Genomic DNA, 27,367 nt, shown 5'->3' on the forward strand with positions numbered 1-27,367 from the left:
CAAAATGTTAAGCACAGAGTTAGCATTTGACCCAGCAATTCCACTCCTACAAATATACCCAAGAGAAATAAAAATATATGCCCACACAAAAACTTGTAGGTCAATATCCACAGCAGGATTATTTATGATAGCCAATGGATGAAAAGCACCCAAATGGCCCATCAACTGATGAATGGATCAACAAAACTGGTATATCTACACAATGGAGTATTACTGGGTCTTAAAGATGAAATGCTGAAACATCGACAACATGGATGAACTTTGAAAACATTATGCTCAAAGAAGCAGTCACAAAAAGACCACATATGGTATGATTCCATTTACATGCAATGTCCAGAACAGGCACATCTGTAGAGCTAGAAAGTAGATCAGTTGTTACTTAGGGCTAGGGAAAGATGGGGTTGGGAGCTAACGTATACAGGGTTTCTTTTGGGGGTGATAAAAATGTTTGGAAATTTCTCATGGTGATGGTTTCCACAACTCTGTGAATATACTAAATCCCACTAAAATGTACGCTTTACATTGGCGAATTGAATGGTATGTGAATTACATCTCAATAAAGCTGGTACCAAAAAAAAATGTGTTCTATGAACCTGCTGAAACATCTAAAATCAGAATGTTAGAGTCTTATATTTAGGACTAGCCTTTAAAAGACAACCAGTCTGGTATACTAAATGACAAGCAGTAAAACAGTACTGAAGAGCAAGTGCTTAGATGGGTCATAAATACCCAGGTGTGAATCCCCATGTTGCCGCTTATTACTATTGACACTTTGTCCAGGGCAAGTTACTGATCGCCCTCTTGCTTAGTTTCCTCATCGGTTAAAGGGGAAAGGAAGATTGCCTCAAAGGGAAGGCTGGTGGCCAAGGTTAAATTAGAAAAACATAAACAATTTAACACTGTGTACAGCGTATAATGAACACTCAAGCCATAGAATTCAAGAACCAAAAAAAGAGAAAAAAATTCCTACTGTTATCCCTAAAACATTTAATTTTATGCTTATTGTTCAAATTTCTTATGTAGGTTGTCTATGTCACTAAACTAAAATAGGAGCTGTGAACCCAAAATTGCTCAAAAAAATAAAGTTCATTATTTTAAAAAATAAGATAAACATTTTTAAAGTTTCATAAGAGTTCTTTAATTTTCCTGACCTGTATTCCTCTACTCTGTTTTCTTAATGAGGAAACAGGCATAAAAAGATGACATGAGTTACCCAAGAAGAAGACTAACAAATCATTCAAGCCTGACCTCCTCTGTAAAGATTTCCCCAACTTCCTCTTATGGCTAGGTGGTCACAGTTTCTGGATTGCTCATTTAACACTCACTCCTTCAACAACTGAATACTTACTGTGTGTCAGTTGTGCGGAGGATACTAGGTGAACATGTCAGATGCAACCCTGGCTTTAACAGGACTTAATGTCTAGTTAGTTGAGATCTGAGCCATTTGTCAACTTCTCCCATTGACAGAGAGCTCCTTGAGGCCAGAGAACTCAAGCATTTGGTGAGTAATAGGGCACCTGGCTGATTCAGTCAGTGGAGCACACACACTTGATCTCAGGGTCATGAGTTTGAGCCCAACGCTGGCAGTAGAGTTCATTTAAAAATAAATTAAGGGGCACCTGGGTGGCTCAGTGGGTTAAAGCCTCTGCCTTCGGCTCGGGTCATTATCTCAGGGTCCTAGGATCGAGACCCGAATCGGGCTCTCTGCTCGGCGGGGAGCCTGCTTCCTCCTCTCTCTCTGCCTGCCTCTCTGCCAACTTGTGATCTCTGTCTGTCAAATAAATAAATAAAATCTTTAAAAAAATAAAAATAAAAATAAATTAAAAACATAAAAAAATTGGTAATGGCAATTAAAATAACAACTATCTTTAGTCATTTTACACAGATCACGTTATTCAATCCTCACAACAATCCTGCAAGGCGTATAGTATCACCCTCATTTTGCAGGTAAAGAAACTGAGACTCAGAGAGGTTAACTAACTTGGCTAGGGCCACACAGCTAGAAATGCACGCATAAATGAAGGAACTGTTAACACCACTAGCAATTTTACCCACGTGATAGGAAAGAATGTTCATTTCACCATATTATTTATGTAATAGAGCCTGTGTTTAGCACTGAGAAAGTGCACATTTAGAAATTGTTGAAACTTATCTACATAGCTGTCAAAAGTAATTTGAGTATCTCAGAGACATTCTAGAAATAAAAAATACTTATGTTGCACTTTACAATCACTAATCCATGCAAATAGCTTGTGAAGTGGCCATCATTCTTTCTATAAATAAGAAGAAAATGGCCACACTGTGCCCAAAGGCTACCAGATCTGATCTTAGGGGGCTGCCTCATAAGATATAAAACAATGTCAGTCCATATGTTTGGGGTAAAGTACATACCAAGGGTAAGCAGAAAGGCTGAAAATCTATGCTGTTTCCTAAAAACACAAATTAAATTCCATAAAATAGCAGTGGTATAATGGTAATCTGCATGTCTTAGCAGGGCTAGAGACCTCATAATTGCATTAATAACATCAAGAGTATTTTAATAAAACATTAGAATCTGCATATAGCTAGGCAGTTATATTTCCACTTTAGATTTAAATACACCAAGATATTCTAAACTCAGGGTTACAATTAAAAAGCCTGAAATACAGACTCGACATAGTAGAGTTTGGATATTATTAAACTACACTGAGACAGACAGAGAGAGAACACAGTCATCATTCCAAACTAAGTGATTCAAATATTCAAAACAATGGTAACAAAGCAAAAAAAAAAAATGTGTATTAAGAGAAATAAGAAGGGCGCCTGGGTGGCTCAGTCAATTAAGCATCTGCCTTTGGCTCAGGTCATGATCCCAGGGTCCTGGATTGAGCCCTGTGTTGGGCTCCCTGCTCGGTGGGAAGCCTGCTTCTCCCTCTCCCACTCCCCCTGCTTGTGTTCCCTCTCTTGCTGTGTCTCTCTCTGTCAAATAAATAAATAACATCTTTTAAAAAAATAATAAAGAAATAAGATTGGAAAAAATAATATGCAACAGTTCAGTGATAGAACACAGATGTTAAAATGAAATAATGAGGGCGCCTGAGTGGATTAAAGCCTCTGCCTTCAGCTCAGGTCATGATTTTAGGGTCCTAGGATCGAGCCCCGCACGAAGGCTCTCCGCTCAGCAGGGGAGCCTGCTTCCCTTCCTCTCTCTCTGCCTGCCTCTCTGCCTACTTGTGATCGCTGTCAAATAAATAAAATCTTTAGAAAAAAAATGAAATAATGTACACTTACCAAAAAATTGGCTTAAGTGCAATAAAGTAATCGTTTCTTATTGTGAATGGGTGTGCAAAACTACAAAAAGCCAATGAACAAATTTAGTTGCACAGTGGGAGGTAGAGGGACATTAACTACACTCATCCATTGGGGGCCCAAAACCTTGAGACAAGGAAGGCTGCAGTTCCCTGTGGGGAAGGGATTTAAAAAAATAAGAATGGTTTGACTAATATCAAGAACATAGAGTAAATGTAAAGTATATAAAATTTACAATGTCATTTCATTAAAGGCTTCCATTTAATTGAAAGTTATGAACCAAGCTGAGGAATGAAAAATACCTAATCTTAGGAAAACCAAATGGTTTTACCTAAAAGCCAGCCATCAGAATCTATAAAACACAATCATAACAAAAAAGAAATCAGCTTCTTTTTTTTTTTTACACTAAATATGTTGCTGTTGAGGTGGAGTCACAGAGAAATAGCGTATTACCAACATGCACAGAACCTTGCTTTTCAGTCACACTATGAATTGATATTTAACATTATATTCATTTTGATAGATGCTTTAAATTGCCTCTATAGTATAAACAAGCCTTTTTTTTTTTTTGATAGTCCATCACAGTGTGCTGGCATTTTACATTATTGATCCTCCCTACTTTAAAACTTCTGTGAAATCCAGCTATCCTGACTCTCCTAGCTCTGTGAGTTACACAGCAAACCACATCTCTCCAGCTCAGTCACCTGTCAAGAACTCGTTCACTCAGTTTTACTTTCCACACCTTCACTGTCATTCCAGAACTCTCACCCAAACTCCAGTTCAGCATTTCCAATGATGTCTACTTACAAATGGCTTGCACTCAACTCAAAGCTGCAATAATCAATCCATACCATGGAATACTGGTCAGCAGTTTAGGAAGAGACAAAGTTCGACAGAGATGTAGATGGATATGGAAAGGTCATCAGAGACAGTGTTTGTCAATGGAAAATTAATACTTCAGCATAGTGTACAAATATGATCCCATTCTGTTTTTTAAACAAAGACCTTCCAGAAAGATGTACAAGAACTGGACAATGGTAACCTCTGGAGAATGGGGCTATGGACGGTGGGAGAATGGAGAGAGGGGCACATATACCTCTGTACATTCTAGAATTTAAAATTAATTTTATAATTTATTTTACAAAGACTAGTCAATTTACGAAGAGAAAGTAATAGAAAATTACTGACTCTCAACATTGCAAATACGTATTAACTTCCTTTAAGTTAAACAAGCTTCAGAAATGAAATCTTCCTGGTGTGGATGAAGGGAGACTCTCCCTTTACTGACTTGGGCTCTATGACCAGTCATACCAGACTACCATAATGGCCAGAAGGGTGATTACATTGGACTCAGTTCAAAGAGGAATACCCAGACAGGGGGTGGCCCCAGCAGAGAAAGAAGAGAGCGGGTCCTGTCGCACCTTGAACCTTGAAGCATGAATTCAGAGCCGTATCTGGTGGTTTTAGAATCTACACTGTCAGTTGCCAACTAAAAAATAAAACCCCAAATGCGAGAGCTGCACCGGCCATCAGCTTGTTGGCGGGGGTCAGGGACCTATTCAGTAACTCACTCACTCGCCTACTTGGGTGTGCCGTGCTGGCCCCCAGCTGACAAGCTCATAGCTCCGCAGCTGCAGTTCTGCACGTGGTTTTCAGAGTCAGGGAGAGCAACAGCAGGATTTGTAGCACAGGATATAGGAGCAACGACCCCGTGGAAACCACCCCACCCTACTCGCAACAAACACCCATCTCCCACACCTCATCACGTCTGGTTTGGCAAATTAGGAGTCATTAATCAACGATGCTGTTTTTTGGGGCAGGGAAACGGAAAAGAAAAACCTGGAGAGTAAATGGTGTAGAGAAAGTTCCAAAACAAATTGTATTTTGGATGGATGGGCAAGAGTCTATATTTCCACTGCTAAAGAATGCAGAGGCTTATCAGTTTAGTAACAAACGTGGCTATCTCATTAACAAGAAAGACAAAAAGAAAAATGGGTGAAACAATGAATGGTAGTATAGAACCTCTAATGAAGGAGTGAAAAACAGAACTAGAGCGTCGAACAATTAAAAATTGTTGTAAATAAACTCTGAAAATGAAGGCATGGGACTTGCTTCAAAGAAACCCGACGTAGCATTTTTAACTATCGCAATCGGCAGGAAATGAATGAATGGACTTCGGAACCGGTTGTAATTTCATGTGATCTCGGGCAAGTTACCCCTCGCTGAATCGCAGTGTTTTCTGTAAAACAGGTATAATCAGAGAAGATAATATATGTAAAGTGCCTAACATTAGAAGGCATAAATGTCAACTCCCCTTACGAAGTAAGCATTAAATGACAAAAGATTTTTTGTTGTTGCCTTTAAACAATCTTATGTCAAAGTTCTTTTAAACAGTGCTTCTGGCAAATTTAAAATGTGAAAATGTTTATAAAAATGCAGTAATTCAAGAACAGTCTCAAAAAGGAAGGCATACTTGCTTCTTTAATGCGTTGAGTAGACCTACAACTGGGAAGGGTAGAAGACTTTTTGATTTAAAGGCAATAACCAGGAACACCATTTAAGGTGCACGAGAGGTAGTTTGCCAGGTGAAATGTTGCAGATTCAAGGGAGAAAACAGGGGGGTTGTGAAGTGCACATGTCAAGGACACAGAAGCAGGTCACAGTTGTAGAATGCAAGGGAGTCACAGGAAGCCTTTATAAAGAAGACAGGCAAACGACACTTCATAAACTCCAAGTCCTAAGGCATTCTTGTAGAAAGCAGGCTTGAAGAGACTCCGAGAAAGCCGTGCACACGCAGGAAAGCTCAATTCCCTCCAAAATGGTCCCAGAAGCCAACTCCGTCATCAGGAATCAACACTGCTTACCTACTCCCAAAAAGGCCGGCCACGTGCAGGCATCTACACCGTGTGAAACAGGTTTCTCTTCCGTGGAACTGTAGCTAATCCCCCTTGGCTTGACTCTTTCTGGGCCACCAATGGGCTAGCTGGTGACTGTGTTTCTCCTGCCTTGCTAGACGACTGTCACTCTGATCAAACACTTCTCTCATAAAACATCTAGTCATTTCTGGTAAATTCCTGGTTCCTTCGGGCTCACACTTTTCCAGACACTAAAAACTAATTTGCCTACAATGTCTACATAAAATTTCCAAGAAAGATGTTCCAACATATGATAATGTTCCCCTCTGTGGTACTGGAAATCCAAATCAGTGGGCCAATCAATATATGTGCAAGCCATGGTAATTAGTAAAAAGAGTAAAGCTGAATTTTCGTCATGTTAAGTTACATATTTTACCAATGATTAATCCAGTGTTTGTATAAAGGCTGCATTTAATTCAATTCTCTGGTAAATGGTGTTACTGGAATTGCAAGTGTGGACATGAAGTATATAAGCAAAATAACCACACTCTTTTAATAGAGTATATGTATAAACACAATCCATACTGAACTGATAAATCTCTTAATATTAAATTAAGTCATTGTAGTGGACAGCCACAGTTATTGAAGCAATCCTCGTTCTGTGTTGTTGCAAACATCAGTCACCGTGTTAGCATTAGATGAGAATCATAAATCAATGCAAATCTTAAAAGACCCATGAAATCAAAGCCAAACACAAGCTGAAACAAAATTCTGACACAACAGGGCTCAGAGACACACAGCCCAGAGGAGATAAAATCCACATTTTGGTCTCTTGGCTTCAATACCACCCAAAAAGCATTTGTTCTACTTTTCAAATCCTGTAAGCCTCTGAAAACCCAGTCCCAAAATATTACATACATTACCTAAGTTTTAAACCAATGACTCAATCGTAGCTGCGCATTAGAATTACTTAGAGAGCTTTCAAAAAATGCCAGTGTCCAGGACCCACTCCCAGAGATTCTGATTTTATTGCTCTGACACAGGGCCCTGGCATTGATCTTTTTTAAAAGCTCCCCTGGTGATTCTAATATGCAGCCAGGTGGAGATCCACTGCTTCAGACCAATACAGCCTTTTGGGATAGTAATTGCTCTGAGGTTGATAAACATGCTTTTTGCCTTTTAATGAGATTTTATTAAAACTACTCAATTCATCCCATAGCTAATGAGCAACCGTTACATCGCAGGCCCTGAGTTAAGTTAACGGAGAAAGATATATATGTTCCCTGTCCTCAAGAAGCTCCCTGTTTACTAGGCAGAGAGACTCATGAATAAGAAACCGTAATTAAATATGGTAAGTGCTCTCAAGGTACAAGCAAATTCAGCATGCCTCACAAACTTGCATGTCATCCTTGAGCAGGGGTCATGCTGCATCATTCCAAGTTTAGTATACGTCCTACCAAAGCAGGAAAGTCAGAAGTTACAGGTTACCAAGAATCCTAAATACCAGGGCAAATATTCAGCCCATGCAAGATGAAAACGGTGTGCCTTTTGCTATTCTCATTCACAGAAACTCCTGTACCATGAAGGTAGGCATTTCTATGTTTTAATTTGGATGAATCATCTTAAAATTGCCTTCATGCAATATTACTGACTGTACACTTACCTCTAAAGCTATACACTTGCAAAAGATACAGTAAATGAGCATGGCATAAAAATGAGCCAATTTCCTGCATTTGCATAAAATCTTTCTTTCCCACTAATTGCTACATTTGCAAGGACGAGAAGTTTTGGGACTAGGATAAGGTCCCATCATTGGAGATTAGTTTCAGTCACTTGAAAGACGTTACACAGGAAAAGGTTATGGAAACAAGAGGCATTCAAAGGATCTTTTGTAAGACTTTCAAAAATAAGAAACGCGGGGAAAGAGTTTAATTTTTTTTAAAACAAGAAATGGCATCCTTTCAATATTCCTAACGAATCAGGCACATGATTCCCTCGCAGACAGTGGATGAGTGAATGAGCCCATAAGCAGTGAGGTAGGGGAGTGAGTGGGTGGTCAATTGATCTTGAAAATCGAAATCTGTCTTAAAGTACCTCAGTGGAAATTTAAACCTATTAACACCTAAGGGTCAAAAACAATCTGTGATGCTGATTTTGTATACAAGAAAATCACAATTCTAGAGAACTTGGATAGAAATCAACAAAAGGGTTTCTAGTACAAGTGAACATCTTCAAGGCCTTTCCGCTTAAAGCTAGAGTTGAACAAATGCTAAGTTAAAATGTATGCTGTCAAGGTCCCTGCAAGAAAATCTCAAGTGAATTTCAATTTCCAGATCAATACATGCTGAGACAATTTACCGGAGAAACCTTCAACCTTTACACAGCGTGAGGAACACTATCATTTCATTCTTTACCACGAAGGCTACCTTGAATTCATTATTTCACGAAATGACACATTATAAATGGCACTGACCAAGTCATATTTTGTAGGGTATGAAAGAGATTTCACGTTCACAATAGTTAAGGGAGCCATAGGGTACCTATCACCTCTGAATCAGCCTGCTCTCCCTCCTTATGCAGCTCTGAAGCAACAGAAAAGATGAATTTAGTTCTATCAGAGGTGTTTCCTGAAAACATTCTATCAATTACAAGCTAATATGATGCCGACCACTTGGTTCTGATATCCAAAGAGATCATGTCATCAGTCTTTAAGACCTTAAGGAATCGGAACTGGTTACTAACATTGATCCAAAGATGGCTATATTCCGTCATCACGATATAATTAACATTTTAATTTCACATTTTCCAATTATGACTTTGCTGGCTCATTTAAAGCAAATATAACTAAGACACAACAAATATCATTCACCCACACACACGACCATTTGGGAAACCCTAATTTACCTTTACCGGGTGCTAAGAATGAAGAAACCAAGGAGATTTTTTTTTTTAAACATGTTTGTCTCTACAGAACAGTGCTTGCTAGCCACATATGGCTGTGGAGCACTTGAAATGTGGCTAGTCCAACTGAGAAACTGAATTTTCAATTTTATTTAATTTTATTTCATCAAAATTTAAATTTAGAAAGAGATATCAATTAGGTTATTAGAAAACTTTTAGATATGTTTGGGAAAACTTGGGTATGTGAAGCTACTTTTGCAAATGCAAATGTTATGAAACCTAAACACAGATCAAGTATTTCTGATGAAAATTTAGCTTAGTGTCAGAATTAAGATGTGCTGTTAGTGTAGAATACACACCGGATTTCAAAGACTGAGTACAAAAGAAAGGATGTAAAATATCTCATGAATAATTTCTGCCCTGATTATGTGTTGAAATGATAATAGTTTGGATCTAGTGGGTTAAATAAAGTATTTTATTAAAATTGATTGCACCTATTTGCTTCTGATTTTTTAATGTGGCCATTACAAAATTTGCATATGTAAGATTTTTGTATAGAAAATTACATATACATCTTGCATTCTGTATCTTTGGAAAGCACTGCTCTAGAGCACTTCCACAAGCACTTTACAGGGCACAGTGGATATCCTTCCTCTAGTAGAGAGGCTGGTCATGTAACAATAGGGGCAAGGAGTAACATGTCCTTGTATCAGTTGAGTCTGAGGAAAGTGTGTAGAAAGCTCTACCCATAATTTCACCATGTGAGGCAACACAGTAATACCTCAACACAGAAGAAAAAAAAATGAGTTATCAGCACTTAAACAAATTGAAATCCAGTACTGCAGACAACTTAAGAGGGATACAGCCAACTGCTCTAAGGTCTTGGTTTCATTTCCCAACTGCAGACCTTAAAATAGACAATAAAGCACGGCTTCCAAAAAGAGGTAAAATATTTCAATGGTAGCTACCTAGCGATCCTTAATAAACCAGCAAAAATTGCTCTTAAATCTTATCTCCTGAACTTCTAAAGGCACAGAATACACGCTGAACTAGGAAATCAACTTCGGATCGCCAGCCTTTTCCTTCACAAGCAAATTAGCAGGATTGTGCACTTGGAATACTGTTTGACAAGAATGAAAAGGAAACTATTCAAAACAGATTTAAGGAATGGACAATTAGATGAGGAACTGCAGATTTAATTCTCAATCAGCACTGTGATTAATCTGATTCCCTGCTTTTCCCTAGTGTAATTACACAACACAGATGAAAGGATGAGCATTTGGACTGTCAGTTCTATATTCTAGACCAGCCCGGTGACTCAAAGCAGACGGCTCCACCACCATCCCAACAACAGTCGAGGGAAGCCTTGAACACTGATTTAACAGTCATTGCATAACGAGGCATTAAAAATTCGGATACCCCCAACTCTTTCCACGCTGGTCTACACCAGGTGAGGAATTTGCTGAAACTGAACGCACCCCGTCTGAAAATGACCCCCTCCAATACGGGCACGGGGTGAACACAAAGGCATCTCTCTAATATCCTGCACAATAGACACACACCCCACAATTAAAAACCCTGGACGTTCTCTCGCTATCGCTCCATGCAAGCAAAGGAAATGCAAGCTGCTCTTTTCGTTAATGGTCTGTGGTACACGCAAGGTAACAATAACCCCAACTGTTCCCAGGAAGCAACTATAAAATCGGGTCTGCCACGTCCCTGTGCAACCGTCAGATAAAATGCAGACAGCGGATTTCGACCGGCCCCACGCCTCGTGGGGTGGCGGACCTCGGCTCGGTGGCTTCCACGGATCGCTGAGAACCCCCCCGGACCCCCGCCCGGCAGGAGGTCCAGGTACACGTCTATAAATACGCCCGGGTGAGGACGAGGGAGGCGGAGGGGAAGGGAGGGCAGGGGGCAGGCCCGGAGCGGGTGCCGGTGCGGGAGGACCCGGGCATCACTGAAATGCATTTTTCCACACTCCCGCTCCCTCGCGTGGGAACTCACTTGCCGATCACCTCGCAGAGCTCGTACACATCCTCGAACAGCACGTCGTCGTCGGCCATGGTCCGGAGGGGACAGCGGCCGCAGCGTGGAGGGCTCCGAAAACGGGGGTGGGGGCGCCAAAGAGCTCAGTGCCCGGCCCCTGGCTCGCCTCTTCCCCTCAGGACCCGCGAGTCCTCGGTGCTGAGGACGCTCGAGTGGGGCTGCGAGGCCCGGAGACTGCGGCGCCTTCCTCTGCGGGCGACCGCCCCGGCGCGGGCGGCGGGGCCGGGGCGCGGGAGCGAGGGCGGCCCGGGCCCGGCGCCGCCCGCCCGCCCGCTGCTCCTCGCGCTGCTCGGGCCGCGCTGCCCGGCGTGCGGATCCTCGGGGACCGCGCGGCGCCGCGCTCTCCGCTGGTCAGCCCGCGCGGGCCGCGAGGCCGCGACCGCTCCCTCTGCCGAGGTTGGCTCCGGCGCGGCGCGGCGCGGGGCAGCTCAGGCTACCAGGGGGGCCGCGGCAGGACCATGGAGGGAGGATCGCCGCGGAGGGAGGTGGCGGCGGCAGATCGGCGCTGGGGACCAGGAGGCGGCGGCAGAGACGCTCCCTCCTCCTTCTCCTCCTCCCGCCGCCGCCGCCGCCGCCGCCCGCCTGAGAGTGGGAGGGGGCTTCGCGGGACTGGCTGTCTGTGCGGGCGGGAGTCGCGGCCGCCGCCTTCAACTCCTCCTCCTCCGCCCTAGCGGCGGACTAGCTCCCGAGCCCCGCGCACCCGCCTCGCGCACACACACCCTCCTCCCCCTACGGCCGCGCGGCTTCCAGAACCACAGGCCCCGCCCACTCCAGCCCGTCGGGAGGCGGTGGCCAAGGGACAGGGAACCGGGCTGAGCGGCGCATGCGCGCGCCGCGGGCCACGTCACGGCGAACAGGCGGGCGTCGGGGATCTAGAAGGGGTGCGGGGTGGCGGGGTTTGGGGGGGGCTCGTCCCGAGGGGCGCGCGGGCGGCAGCTGCTTAGGCGGGGGCCGGTCGGGTCGTCCCCTCCGCGACCGAGCTGCGGAAGGGGTCCTGGGACAAAAGGTCCACGACCGAACGCGCGTTCTTGGCTCTCTGCGGCGAGAGGCTCTAACCCCGGCCGCTCCCCTCTCTTCTTTTGTAACCGCAGGAAGCCTTGCCCGGTTTTTGCTCGGGAAAGAGGCTGGGAAAGGGTCCTAATGAATGGGAAAAGCAAGAAGAGAGGTGGAGACGCTGTCATTCCAGACCGTGCTCGGCGGCGGATGCTTTTAGTGCCACTCTGAATTCCTTATTTCAAATGAGGGCTGGGGAAAGGGGGTCGTCCACCTACAAGAAGAACCAGACAAAAACTGTCCAGGAACGTATGCAACAATAAGTGACAATTCATAGAGACATCTTCTCCCGCATTCTGCCCCAAACTCAACAAATTGCTATCCAGCGCGTGCCCTCAGTAGAGACAGCCTATAGAGAGGTCAGGAAGGCAGGGACAGAGTTTTAAGCCCCTTTGTATGTTGCCTCCCCCGGCCGCCAAGGTTTCACTACCTACCCTGCTCCCCGCAGTCCCTATAAATGTTAGGCATGTCAGGATAAAAATGCAACTAGAGGGAGTGGATGCACAGGGTCAGTCAGGGAGGGAGGTTCTGGGTGTTGCCGCTGTGCTAGGTTGTATTCAATATGAAGATTTCTGTTCAACTGAGCATGTGCAGAATGAGCCAACGCCATCAGACAGGTATATGCCTCACTTAAGGACCAATAAAAAAAGTCTTTGTTCCTCTGCACGCAGAAGTGCCCAATTAGTTCATAAGTCAGCTACTAGAAGTCATCTGGTAAAATTCTCAGTGCGGTAATTAAAAAAAAAAAAAGCTAGTATTTACCAAAGTGGGGGGGGGTGTGTGGAAACCTATTTTCTCAGAAACGTTTCGTGCAAACCGCTTGACCACTCCCTCAAGAGACTGAGAGATTTACCAGTGTTAAGGATTTGAGTACTAAACATTTTTTACAATGCAAATCAGAGGGAAAATGTAATTGTATGAGGTCTTCCTCCTTTCCCCAAGAGCTTGTACATTCTCTAGACAAGGGAGATTTCGAGCCTTAGAAACATTGCCTCCATTAAGGGTCCAGCAGTTCCAAGTCACTGTCACCCTAAGTTGTTATGTCCACCTGGTGCACAGTGACCCTCACAAGTCACCTTGTCAGCTTCACTTCCCCTCCCCAGCCCAAGTCTGAGTGATGCCAAGACTTATCAACTTCATTTTGGGGCTTGTTATCTTCCACAGGGGCTTATATTCAGAGGTAGAAAAGGACAATTATAAAATTGTGGAGTTGAATAAAAAAAATACAATTATAGAGCTAGGATTGCACCCTGCTCATGGAATCGCAGCCAGTTTTGATATGGAAAGAGCCTTAGACATCAGCCACTCTGACTCAATCATTTACAGATGTGGGCAATGTGGTAGTTGCCCTGTCAGGAGCCATTCTACCCCTCCAGGGTGGGGATGAGGCTCTGGGTTTGACTGGGGTTTCAACCACCTCACCTGGAGAGGTGGGTCCTGACTCATTAAACTAATAAATGCAACCCTCTTGCCACAAAGAAGGACCTAACATAATCAGCTCTTGGCATTCCGTGCTCACCGACCTTGAGTGGTTCAGAGTCTCCCAATCAGCACAAAGCTCAGGACTTCACCCTCCCCCACCCATGATCTCTCTTTCTGCCCACCCCAGCCCCCAACCAGCACATTGGCTTTGAAGGAGAAGGTATGCAGCCTCAGTTGCTGCCATCATCAGACATCTGTACCTGCGAGGGTAGTCAGACCTAAGATGAAGGTGGACTTGAGGGCCAGCAGGTTGATGTCCTCAGTGACATTTTCAATCTCTTGTTTAGCCAACTCTCTACAGTTTCCGGGCAATGAATTCGCTTATTGTCTAAGCCATTTTGAGTTGAGTTTCCTGTTACTTCTAGAGAAAGCATCCTACAAATGGTACAACAAATGAGAAAAATTCAGAGACAAACATATATCCATATCACGAAACATCTCATCTGAGCCTAGATCTCCCAGCTCTGGCGTGGAATTAAGTCATGCAGAAATTCTCTGTAATGCACATCCCTAAGAACTCGTAGCACACATTGTGGCTGGAGGTAGCTCCTCTCTGCTTCTGTAACTAAAATGACCAAAGCTTTTAGGGGCTCCTGAGTGGCTCAGTCGTTGAGCATCAGACTTTGGCTCAAATCATCATCTCAGGGTCCCGGGATCGAGCCCCAGGTCCAGCTCCAGGCTGGGCTCCAGGTGTTCAGGCTCCAGATCAGGCTCCGTGTCATCCGGAGTCTAGCTCTGTGCTCAGCAGGGAGTCTGCTTCTCTCCCTCCCTCTGCCCCTCCGCCTGCTCTTGTTCTTTCTTTCTCTCTCTCAAAGAAATAAATAAAATCGTAAAAAAATAAAATGACTCAAGCTTTTAAAGTTAAATTAGTTAATTCTTCTCCTGGTTTCTTACAAAAATCTAATATTCTTCCAACAAATATGTCAGGTATAAATGGTTAGGTGTCAATAATCTGTTTTAGTTTTCGCAAAGAAGTGTTAAAGTAACTAGGTGCATCAGTTAGGTTGTGTCCACATGTTAATAACAGAATATAATGGCAGTTTAAACAAATGGGGGGCTTATCTTCCTCAGAGAGCCAGAAGTCTGGAGGCAGGTGGTTACTCACACTGGCTCAGCTACTCCACAGTATCATCAGTGACCAGGTTCTTTCCCTCCACTCTGCGATCCTGGACATGTTAGCCTCTCACCCCAGCCTTGTTCTCTGGCCATCGAAAGATGGCTACTGCAATTTCCAGCATCCAGCTGCATTCAGGGGCAGGATTCAGAAAGGCAACAAGGGTAGGCAAAGCCATTTTGTTCCCTCTCCCATCTCTTAGCAGGGAAAGAAAATATCGCTTCCCCAAATCACTGGCCAGAACAGTCATACAGCAACTCTTGCCTCCATAGGAAGCTGGTGACATGGGTGTCTGACTTTTCCTGCCTCCTCTTTGGAGGTGGGCAAGGGAGAAGCAGGTGGGGAATGGACTTCGGCAACCAATCAGCAGTATTTCCAATATTACCAATGAAATAATTCTAGATCTTCATCACAACGTAGATATATACCTCAAGTATATGACTGATGGAACCTTACTGAGATGTGTGTGTGTGTGTGTGTGTGTGTGTGTAATAACTTAAAAAATTCAGGAATATTTAAAAATCCACAAGGATGGAGTTGGTACTAGAGAAATTTGATTCTCAGATGGCAGTGGAAATCTTCAATAACTTTGAGGCATTGGACTTCCTCCCAGTCACATTAGACGTTCTCAGGTTGTTGGGCTCCCAGGTAATTTCAACATGACACAGATATAAAAGGGAATAACACACTCTAGAGAAATATTAGCATGAGAACAACACAGAGGTCAGGGTGGCATAGGGTTGATTTAGGCAATTTGTGGTTCAGCCTCATTCTGTAGCTGTGATTGTTTAAGCAAAAAAAAAATTACTGAATTAATGAATAAAATTAAAACTGAAACTATTTCTAAACTGGAATAAAGTGATTGCCTTGTGATACAAGCAGGCCACTCTAAGCTGAGATGAAAGACACCATCAGCGTCTCTGGAAAATCTGCATTTACAAGACTTATACTCTGATGTCATACTGTGGATCATTTTTTTTATATTCGTCTTCAATATCATGTTGCAAATCATGTGTTTTATACTCCTTGCATGAATGTCTACTCTAGCCACTGAGGTTACAGCTACAAATAAAGCAGACATGGTCTCTGCCTTGGCCAAGTTTTATTCTTAAAGAAAACAAGTATCAGACAAGTAATCACAATGAACACTAACAATCATTAGGTTGTGGGAAGTATGGGGAGCTAATAGCAAGGGGACATATAGGCCAGGGAAGGCCAACTGAAGCAACGTTTAAACTAAGGCTGAAGAAAGTATAGAAATTAACAGGGTGGGAAGAGTGGGAGACAGTTGATCATAGGTAGAGAGAACAGCATTTGTGGAGTCCTGGAGAGGGGCAAGACTATGGTCTTTTGGAGAAGTAGGTCATGGCTGAATCACAGAGTGTAGGAAGAAAGAGGTCAGAGGTGTTAGAGACATAGGGAGGGGCTGGAAAGCAGAAGATGTCAAACACCATCTTAAACAGTTTACCCCTTAGAAGACTGCACACTTCAGTGCTACTAGTCTTATGTGTAGCCTGAGCCCCTTCCCTCAGTTACTTTAAAAAAAAAATACAGGTGCTCCTGTAGTAAATGAAATCCCTCCAATCATTTTAGCAAACACTGTAGGTACTCCACTCAAATCCCCATCACTCCCTTTTAGTATTTCTGTGTGTGCCCCTCCCCCCAGCCTCAGCTCGGTTTTGATTCCAAAGCCCATGCCTGTGACTTCAGAGGAGTTCCCACAAGCTCCTGGTATCATTTTGCCCACATGGAAGTGCCTGGGCATTTAGGTCTCTCTGGCTATTTAGTGCAGGAATGTAGAAGCCCAGTTACCTTCCCTGAGGGACAGGGGACAACTTTGTGGGTTTGCTTACATCGTCCCTTTGGGAATGGGACAAACAGGACTTTCCCCCACTCCTGTCCCCTCCCTCTCATACTACTTCTTTCCCTCATTCCTTAACAGGTTTCTCCTGGGAGTTCTTCCTTAATAAATCATTTGCTCATGAACCCCTTTATCAAGATTCGCTTTGGGGGGGACCCCACCTAAGACGGTGATGTTTCGCAAAGGGACAATTGCCTCTGAATCACCTGGGAGCTTACAAAAATTGTTTCGTATGTTGATTTCCGGACCCTTCCCAGGACTCACTGTATCTGAACGTCCTGAAAGCGTGTCATGGGAATCTGTATTGTTGTAAGCTCCCCAAAATGAGCCCTAAATACGTAAAATTAAGAACCACTGCTCGAACACCAGCCACTGAATAAGCTCTGTGAAAAAAAGAAGGCAGTGCTGACCTCATCGTTAGGTTGGAGAAACCATAAGAAATGCAAAAGAACACTTCAGGGAGCAGAAATGGATCTGAATACAAATGTGTTTTCTTCTGTACAACTCTGTCTAAAGATTCATGTTACCCTTCTTCCTTCAACATCAATGGACAAGTCACTGGAAAGTTTTGTTTGACAGTAGAAACAAGATTGTCTCTGGACACAGCACAGGGTCGCTGCACACTGAACACATCGTAGTCAGAAGGTAGCCACTTAAGATCACAAGTATTCCCTTACGCCCTGGAGACTCAACATTGTGCTGCTTGCTAGTAGGGATTACAATGGTAGGCTTCTTTGGCCGCAAGTGACGGAAGACCCAAATCAGCTTAAACAATATAGAGATTCTCTTGGTTCACATAATTGAAAAATTGAGATGTAGGGTAGCTTCATGTAAGACCTGAACCAGGATTCAAAGGATGTCATTTCTTCTAGTCTTATTAGTGTGCATTCTAAGATACTAGCTTCATCTGTAGGTTCAACGGAGAGGTCCCCAGAGCTTCAAGCTTGAAGAAGCAAAAGAGCTACCATTGTTCCAGACTTTGCCTCCTTAGACATCAGCATCCAGAAAAGGAGTGAAAAAAGAGTGTTATCCGGTAGGCCCTTCCCATATTTTAGGATTCACTCTCTCTCTTTGGCCTTATGGAGGCATATGACTCTCCCTGAACAACTCACTGTAGGTAGGGAGTGAGTGTCCTTGAACAATTTTACCAACCAGGGCCCACTCTTGAGCTGGATGTGGGAATCAGTCTTTTGGTTGAGAAAACAAAACAGGAACATGCTCTGAAGGAAAATCAGATGCTTTGGGCTGGAAAAAGGCAGAATAAATGGTGGAAAGGCTTCTCGGCTTTCCTAGTTACCTAAACGCTGTCATTGTCTTTGTCTTCGCAAGTCATTTCTTTCTCCATGTTCAATCAGTGACCACATCCTGCTGATTTTTCTTACAAAATTTCTTTGAGATTCTCTACTTCTTTTCCATTTCTTTTTTAAAAAAAGATTTTATTTATTTATTTGACAGAGAAATAGAGAGCACAAGTAGGCAGAGCAGCAGACAGAGGGAGAAGCAGGCTCTCTGTTGAGCAGGGAGCCCAATGCGGGGCTTGATCCCAGGACCCTGGGATCATGACCTGAGCCAAAGGCAGCCACTTAACCGACTGTGCCACCCAGGTGACCCTCTTTTCCATTTCTTTAGTCTCCACCCCAACCCACTCTCCCATCAACCCATGTTTAGATATTGCCTCACTTTACTCATTAGACTCCTGCCTCTAATGCCTTGTCCTATCTTGTTCACCATAGGGAGACCCAATTAAGACCAATGAAAGAGAATTCTGAGCATCTAGAACAGTGCCTGTTGTGTAGTAGGCATTTAAAAGGTTATTTGTTGAATGAGGAATAAATGAATGAATAGTTTCACAGCCCTTATCATTTCTTGCAGTTCTTTTATTTGTTTTGTGGATAGCCTTTCTTCTTCAACCCTTTAACTTAGAAATTGTCTAGAACATAGTAAGTACTTCATATGTATTTCTTAACTAAATAAATGCCTATGTTTCTTGAATTGGAATAGAGTCACTCATAATTAAGAAGAAATTGAGGACCCATAGGGGTGCCTGGGTGGCTCAGCGGGTTAAAGCCTCTGCCTTCGGCTCAGGTCATGATCCCAGGGTCCTGGGATCGAGCCCCACATCGGGCTCTCTGCTCAGCGGGGAACCTGCTTCCTCCTCTCTCTCTCTCTCTCTCTCTTTCTCTCTCTGCCTGCCTCTCTGCCTACTTGTGATCTCTGCCTGTCAAATAAATAAATAAAATCTTTAAAAAAAAAAAGAAGAAGAGATTGAGGACCCAACAGAAGCAGTTAAAGAGGTTGGATTCTGGGAAGAAAATGCATAATGGAAGAAGGAAGATTTTTGTAGAGGAGGAGAGAGTCAACAGTATCAGAGCTGAAGACATATCAAAGAGAACAGGGCATTGGATTCATTTCTACTAATTGAAAGTGGTTCTACTAGCTTTCTTTTGCTTAGAAAAATAAATTAAAATCTCATACAGCATTTGGAATTTTGCCTTCTGTCTTTACTACGAGAGATTTTGAAGGTGAGGCAGGAAATTAAATTGGTATCTCCTGAATGTTCTCCTCTGGGTTTCCTGGTGTTTTCTTTCCAGGTTGCTGGCAAACTATCATATTATGTGGTAAAAACACACGATCAGCAGCAAAATGTCCAACGGGTGACTTATATTGAGCCCAGCCCTGGCTAAATTGCAGAGAGTCATGTAAGTCACCCAAGCCTCAGTGGAAAGGAGTACAATTTACTATGCTAAGTGCACTGTGAAAAAGGTCAAGTGATTAATAAGTCACCAACATGAAATACAAGCCTATGGACACTGGTAGGTTTAATCATTTACCCTCCTCTGGGCACAGATGTAGGAGATCCTCTCGGGGGGTCTTTTCCGGTGGTATGAGTCTGCAGAACTCTCAAGTAGCTGCTTTCTTCTTACCATCCTTTTTCATATATGATACTTTCCTTTTGTAAATGGAGACTTCTTTCCTGAAAAATCTTTTTTCTCATAGAGATCATCTATAATGTCGGGATCTGCACTAATAAGATGTTTTCCATTTTGGTCAAGGAAAAAAAAAATCACTATTAGATTTTCCACAGGCTGTTTGTGGTAATTCTCAGATCTGATAGGAACTCTTCAATGATATTTTGCCTTAAGTATTCTAATCAAATATTTCCCATTCAAGCTTATTTACCCTTGTTATCTATTTTAAATTGTCTTGTAATGGAGACAATAGCTAAGAAAGTAACCTTTTAAAAGACAATAGCAAAATCAATCTAAAGGGAAGAGATAGAGATTGTAATGGTCTGTAAAAAATAATGGAAGGACTATTTATTGAGGGCTTATTATAAATGCCAGACACTATACGAAGACATTACGCATATTTCATTTAATCCACAAACAACTTTGTGAAGTAGATATTACTGCCCGCATTTTACAGAGGAGGAGGCTGAGATTTGGAGGGAAGTTGACTAACGTCCCAAGGATCACACAGTCAGAAAGAGATGGACCAGTGTTTGAACGAGTCGTCCAGATTGCAAAGCCTGAATGACTGTGCACCCTGACTCTGGCTTTCTTGTGTTCCTCAGAGACAGTACCTTTCATTTTCATTTCTTTTATTGTAAGCAAAGTGTGCCTCAGGCAAAAGGTACAATGCATTGAATAAAACAAGATTAACAGTTCCTGCTTGTTGAAATGTTATTTAGTGGTAGGCATTGAGCTTAGTATCTTTCAAGCATTTATTTGCTCATTCAGTAAAACTTTATTGAGCCTTTATTACATATGAGGTGCTGAGGAGACAGTAGTGAGCAAAATCAACATGATTCTTACCCTCCTGGAGTTCATAACTTAGTGAGGGGGGCAGACATGAATCAAATACTCACAAAAGCAAATGTATAATTAATTCCACAGGAGTGCCAAGACTATTCAATGGGGAAAGGACAGTCTTTACAACAAATGGTGTTTGGAAAACTGGATATCCACATGCAAAAGAATGAAGTTAGAATCTTACCTTATACCGTGTTTAAGAATTAACTCAAAATCAAAGACCTAAGCATAAGTCCTAAACTATAAAACTCTTAGAAGAAAACATAGAGAAAAAGCTTCATGACTTTAGAGTTGGCGATGGTTTCTTGGATATGACACCAAAGGCATTGGCAACAAAAGTAAAAACATAAATGGGACACTATCAAAATGAAAAACTTCTGGGCATCAAAGGACACAATCAACAGACTGAAAAGGCAACATATGGAATGGAATAAAATATTTTACAAACCACATTTGTGATAAGAGTTTAAATTCCAGAATATAGGAGGAATTCCTATGACTCAACAAAAAAACCCCCAAATAACCCGATTAAAAAATAGGCAAAGAACTTGAAAAGACGTTATCTCCAAAGAAGACATAGGAATGACCAACGAGCATATGAAAAGGTACTCAACCTCACTTATCATTAGTGAAACATAAATCAAAACCACAAAGAAATATTATCTCGTATTCATTAGAGTAGCTGCTATCAGAGAAAAACAAATGAAGAACAAACAACCCCCCCCCCACAAAAAACGGTGACCAGAAAATAACAAGTGTTGGTGAAGACGTAAGGAACTAGAACCCTTGAGCACCACTGGTGTGAATGTAAAATGATGTAGCTGCCATGGAAAACAGTACAGCAGCTTCTCAAAAAATTAAAAATAGAGCTACCATATGATCAGCAATACCAGTTCCAGGTATCTATTTGAGAGAATTGAAATTAAGTTCTTGAACAGATGTGTACATCCCTGATGATAGCAGCACTATTCACAATAGGCAAAAGGTGGAAGCAACCCAAATGTCCACCCACAGATGCATGGATAAACAAAATGTGGTGTATCCATACAATGGAATGTTACTCATCCTTAAAAAGGAAGGAGGTTGTGATACATTCTACAACATGGGTGAACCTTGAGAACATCATTCTGAATGAAATAAGCTAGTGAAAAAGACAAATACTGTAGGATTTCACAAATATGATGTATGAAGAGTAAACTCATAGAAACAGAAAATAGAATGGTGGTTGCCAGGGGCCGGAGGGAAGAGGGAAGTGGGACTTCTTATTTAATGGGTATAGAGTTTTAGTTTTACAAGAGGAAAAATTTCTGGAGATCAGTTGCACAACAATGTGTATATACTTAACATTGTACACTTAAAATAATTAAGATGGCAAATTTCATGTTATATGTATTGCATCTCAAATTATTTAAAAATAATTTTAAATGTATAATTTAAACATGTATCTCTAATCTTTTTAATGACACTATGAGAGAGATTTTTTATTGGGCTCACTTTGTAGAGCAAATTCAGTTTTAGAAAGGCTAAGTCACTTGCCCAAGGTGACACAGTTAGTCATGGGTGGGGATGGAATTTGAACCCATTTCCTGAGCCTAAAGTTCATATTCTAAACTGTCACCCAACTTAGTTAGCCAGGTCTTCAAACAAATGAACCAAACTACGTCTTGCTGAATTGGGTCACTATGGTTGGAGAGATCACAGGGCACCAAGGTTGAGAGTGGAGTATGGGTAGCATTGGGGATGAAGGGTCCTGTTGAAGGGTGTGTATCCCATGACTAGGTCAGTTCCTCTCCCCCTCCCCATGAAAACTGAGTGTAAACCTAGAAACAGGGTAGCAGTTTGGTTTCATTTATTCCTATTCTATAAATTTTCTATAGGTAAATTTCTAAGATAACAACTTAAACCCAAGCAGAAATAGAAAGCTTAGAAACTTTTAGTAGAGTAGCTGCCTTAAAAGCGTGTTGGCTGGGAAGAATGGCAATAAGGGTAAGTTCCTAAGATAAAGCCCCTGGTTACATTCTGGAGTTCAGGTGAAATCACAGATTGCTTCAGCCTGGATGAGGTAATTGGTGGATGGGTACTGAAGAGCAATTTTCCAGGGAAAGGAGAAAAAATGGTGACTGATACCCTGGCCAGACTATCCCGGGGATTGGGGTGAGGGTGAGGGCTGTGACCTGTTGAAATTTCCAAGGACCTTCAGAGTGAAGTCAATGTAACAGTAAAGAAAGTGCTCCACACGGAAGGGTCTCACAGACCCAGGCTGCTACTATTGTGAGGACCGTGTGCTGGGCCAACAGAGAAATACAGGCACTGGATGGCAAGAAGAGACTTGGTGGTAGACCAACGGGCTCCCTGCTTATGTAGGACCAAACAGAGACAGCACCTTGACCAAGTGAAGGAATGTAGTCCCTCCCTGAGCTCAAAAATAAGCTAGCTCACACAGAGGGGGCTGACATAGGTCATGGTTACATAAACAAATTATAGCTTCATTCCCAGAAGGCCTAAAATTCTCTAAAGATTCTTTATTATGACCATGAACTTGAGAACATAAAAAGGGCTGGGAAAGGATTCTGGGTATTTTGGTTCTGCAGCTTCTCGCCCCAATGTGATAATTTTTAATAAGAAAAACCTGGGCAAACTTTTGCGTGCCCCCCCCCCCACCCGCCTTAGCCTGTGGGCTATTTTCCTCACAATTACTTTTTCTGAGAGCAATAGAACCAATGCTAAAAACAACACTAGATTCCACAGTGGTCTGGAATGGATGTTTTAAAGAGACAAGGAACATCACTTGAGTGGATTTATTCCACGAAAGACCATTCAGACTACGTAGAATAGTCTGTCGAAGTTCTCGGGCCGAACTGAGTCACTTGTTCCCTTATGACTAGATCAGTGACAACGAGCAAATTCGTGGTAAGCTTGTTAGAAAAACCCCACTAAACGTGAATGTCTCTGATTCAGAGAATTCTAAGACACAGGGGGGTGTCTCTTTTCAAACCTGGGGTTATTTGAAGTCAGAAAACCCACCATGGAAAGTCATTATATATCCACATATGCACAGATAATTGTACCACTGTGATCTCTTCTACCTCAGACTTTTGACTGAGAGGAATAAACACTGCAGTGGGTCTCCAAGCTGAAATTTGCTGACTCATAAATCCTTATCCTTCCTGACCTGGGTAGTAGGACATTGCTGAGGAGAGAGGCGGGGAGGAACTTCCGGTTAAGTCATCATTTATGTCTGGAACACTGAGGCAGTTTTATTGTACCTTACCAGGCACTAGTGGGAAGAATTGCCTCCTCAGGGAGACCAGGCGCTGAGGCTGTGCCGGAGAAAACAGTTATAGGGAAATGATGGAAGGTGTCATAGCTCTCAGAAGTGAAGGGACAGAACACATTTTGGCAAGGAAAAAATGGCTTTCTTTAGCAAGTTCCTATATAACTGGGTTTTTAAATTAATTTTCTTTCCCATATCCACTTTAGCGTCTCTTGAATTCAGAGAAATAAATGTAATTTTGAGGCAATTCATTAATATTAGTCATGCACTCATTCTTTCTTTTCATGCCTACTGAGTGCTTGGGAGGGTGCTCGGCCTGGGCAGCTCTGGGGGGAGCAAACTGAGGAAAACAGCTTCCTCGAAGGATCAGAGGAAATGGATATGGAATATAAACGGACATAAGTCCTCTTGGGGGGAGACACCACTTTGGGTAAAGTGGGAGGTTAACCCAGACTGGGAATCTAGTAGGGGAAGGTCAGATAAGGCGCCCCTAGCAGAGTCATGAACTAGGCGAAGGGTTGGGTTTGGGGGTGGAGAAGTCCAGACTGAAGAAATAGCTCAATCAAAGGCCTTGTGGCTTATTTTAGGAACTGAAAGAAGGCCTGTGTGACAGCAACAAAGGACGTGAGTGGGAGAGTGACCCAACATGAGGTTGGGGGCATAAGGATTTTGATCCTTTCAGGAAGCAACTATTAGGTTTTAAACAGGGGATGTAGTTTGGAGAGTACATTGGAGGGGAACAAGAGTGGATGATGAGAAATGGCTTAGGCTTTACTTTAGCAGAGATGATGAGAGATTGCATGAAAGCGGCATGCTGAAAGTTCTCTATTCCCCGCCAAGCTTTCTCTCTACCTTCTTCCTCCTGCTTTATACCCTGGGAAGCTGAACTGTGCAAACCACATAAACAGGATCCTGTGCCCTCTGTGTTCTGGTTGAGTTTGGCCAGTGGGGATCCCCTGTAGAGGCCTAGAGAATTGGAGGAGAATGAGGTCAAGATATTTATTTTCCCAATTCCCTCCCTCCTGGGTTACCTCTGGCTGGCTGTATCCTTCATCCGAAGAAGATAATGCTCTCAAATTTACCTTCTGTCCATGTCACTCTCTTTTGAGAGTACTGTTCCCTCCCTGGGTCCCTTCAAGTCTAGGGGTGGTGATAGCTTTGCTCATATTGCCAAGGATTTGTCTTTTTTCCTCAGATTGCCCTCTTTTTTATTCTGTGTGGTTTCTCTCTGCTCACCCCCTTGTAAATAACCCCCATCTCCATTGGTCCCAGTTTGATTGTGTCATGTGTTTCATGCTGATACACTCACTGACATAGGTGGCGGCAGGATATAAAGGGAAATGAATATATTAGAGATGTATTGAGGAAGTTAAATTAGCAGGATTGGTGATTGCAAAAAAGCATTACTTATAGACATAAAAATATTACAGTAATAGTACTTGTATTTTTACCGCTAACAAAATAGATGCCATGGAGTATTGGCTGAAAATTATATTTGTGTTCATCATCATTTACAGGAACTGTGATTTTCAAAAGCAGCAAGATTCCAATAGCCTAAGGGAGACAACAGTGACGGGAAAAGTAGTATTTGGTAATTCCACTTTCACCTCCCTCCTTTCTCTTCTTCTGAATCTGCCTGTTTTTCTTTTCTATAAATCTGTTGTTGAATATCTTAACAGGAAAGCTAGTCCTATAATGCTAGATTCAAACTCTGGGCAAAGACTTTCCCCAATTAACCTGTTTTGTTTTGTTTTGTTTTGTTTTGTTTTGTTTTGAGAGACAGAGTGTTTGGGGTGGGAAGATGCAGAGAGAGACAAATAGAATCTCAAGCAGACCCCATGCTGAATGGGGAGCTCAATGTGGGGCCCAGTCTCACAACCCTGAGATCATGACCTGAACCGAAATCAAGAGTTGGACACTTAACTTGACTAAATCACCCAGGTGCCCCCTTCTTGTTTTTTTCTTTTTTCTTTTTAAGCATGTGTTCCCTGGTAGCATTCCCTGGGCTTTGCTCCTAAGCCCTTTACCATCATAGGGAAATACAGGCAAAACTACTGAAAGATCACTTGTGACCTGTGTAATTCAGAAGTGTCTAGGGTTGGCCCCGCTTTTAGTGGGATTGTACCTAAATCATACCAAAGTAAATAAAACCTCCAGGTTTTAGATTCTTCCTAAAGGAGATGCCACAATCTTCTTTGATGAGTGAAAATACCTAATGATGTGGCAGTCAGTGCCCCTTCCTGATTTCTGTGGGGATTAAGACTAGCTCATCATTATAGTATGAATAAAAGATGCTCATTTACTTGAAAACTTGATCTATCCAGAATTATCTGTCCGTTTCCTGATTTACCTTCTGTAATAGTTTTCTATTGCTGCTGTAACAAATTACCACAAACTTAGTGGCTTAAAACAACATACTTTTTTTTTCCTCTTACAATTCTGGAGGTCAGAAGTCCTAAAAGGAGTCAGCAAGACTGGGTTCCTTCCCGGAGGCTCTAAGGGGGAATCTGTTTCCTTTCCTTTCTAACTTCTAGAGGTCATCTACCTTCTTTGGCTCATGATCCCACCAGCCATGTCCAAAGCCAGAACTGTAGCATCTTCCCCTCTGTCTCTCTATCTTTTTCTCTCTCTGGGCCCACCAGGATAATCACCCCATCTCAAATTCCTTAACTTGATCATATCTGCAAGTTTCCTTTGCCATGTAAGGTCACATATTCACAGGTTCCTGGTCTAGGGACATGGATATATTGGGGCAGGGGGCTAATTCAGCCCACCACAGCTTCATTCTTCTTGGTCTACTCCAAACACACCTCCTTTTTCCCAGCTTTGCTCTATTTGTTCCTATTGCTAAACTGTTCTGCTACTACCTCTCTGTGTGTCAAAATCATCCTCCAATCATTGTTAACTGAACAAATATTTTTCTGAGTCTTGTGCTAGACTTGCACATAAGTGTGAATGGGATACTGCTAAGACGTCACTTTCCTCTGAAACCTTCCCACTAGGCTTACACTTTGGGGAGGGAAGCCCTAAGAGGCAGAGCTGAACTCTGGGTTTTTGTTTTGTTTTTTAAAGATTTTATTTATTTATTTGAGAGAAAGAGAGAGAGAGAGCATGGAGGGGGGAGGGGCAGAGGCAGATGGAGACAAACAGACTCCCTACCGAGCCAAGAGCCAAGGTAGGGTTCCATCCCAGGACTCTGAGATCATGACCTGAGCCAAAGGCAGATGCTTAGACTGAGCCACCCAGCCGCCCTGAGCTCTGGGTTTTCACTGGGTGCTTGGACCTGTCTTGAAAACACACATCTTTAAATTCTTATTGCCCTGATAATTTCTCACATTTTCCCCCCAAAGACCTTTCCAGCATTCTAGTGGGTTTCTGCTATACTCTTTTCACATCCTTAGTTTGGGAATCTGGTACAAGACACACTTCTCTAGAAATTTTTTAAATGTTACAGGAAATAATCAAAGAGAAATTAATCAAAGATATTATTAATAATATCTTTGCAATCACAGAGGGGGCACATGGAGGGAATATTTCTGGGTGATTTTCCTTATACTTTAGGTACTTATCAAATACTCCACAATGAACATGTAGTTTTCTAATTAAATAAACATACAAGACAAAAAGGCAAAATGTTTCCAGTTTTCAGGTCTTAAAATTCAAATGCCATAGTAACAA

The 27,367-nt window shown here is 42.6% G+C and overlaps 1 protein-coding gene and 1 pseudogene across 13 annotated transcripts in view; both read right to left on the reverse strand.

Moving 5' to 3' along the window:
- The window catches only part of CASK (calcium/calmodulin dependent serine protein kinase), a 354,889-nt gene extending 343,111 nt beyond the window's left edge, over nt 1-11,778 (reverse strand). For 6 of the 13 annotated variants that reach the window (XM_032842493.1, XM_032842490.1, XM_032842482.1 and 3 more), the window contains exon 1: nt 11,052-11,776. In XM_032842493.1, the coding sequence (XP_032698384.1) occupies nt 11,052-11,110 (59 nt within the window). In that variant the 5' untranslated portion in view covers nt 11,111-11,776. Of the gene's footprint in view, nt 1-11,051 lie in introns of all 13 variants that reach the window. The other 7 variants (XM_032842489.1, XM_032842484.1, XM_032842486.1 and 4 more) reach the window with 4 other exon arrangements.
- LOC116858001 lies at nt 7,516-7,610 on the reverse strand (annotated as a pseudogene).
- Nucleotides 11,779-27,367: the final 15,589 nt, after the last annotated feature.

Source organism: Lontra canadensis, unplaced genomic scaffold, assembly GCF_010015895.1.
Source record: "Lontra canadensis isolate GAN:19392208 unplaced genomic scaffold, GSC_riverotter_1.0 scaffold131, whole genome shotgun sequence".
NCBI classification, from domain to species: Eukaryota; Metazoa; Chordata; class Mammalia; order Carnivora; family Mustelidae; genus Lontra; species Lontra canadensis.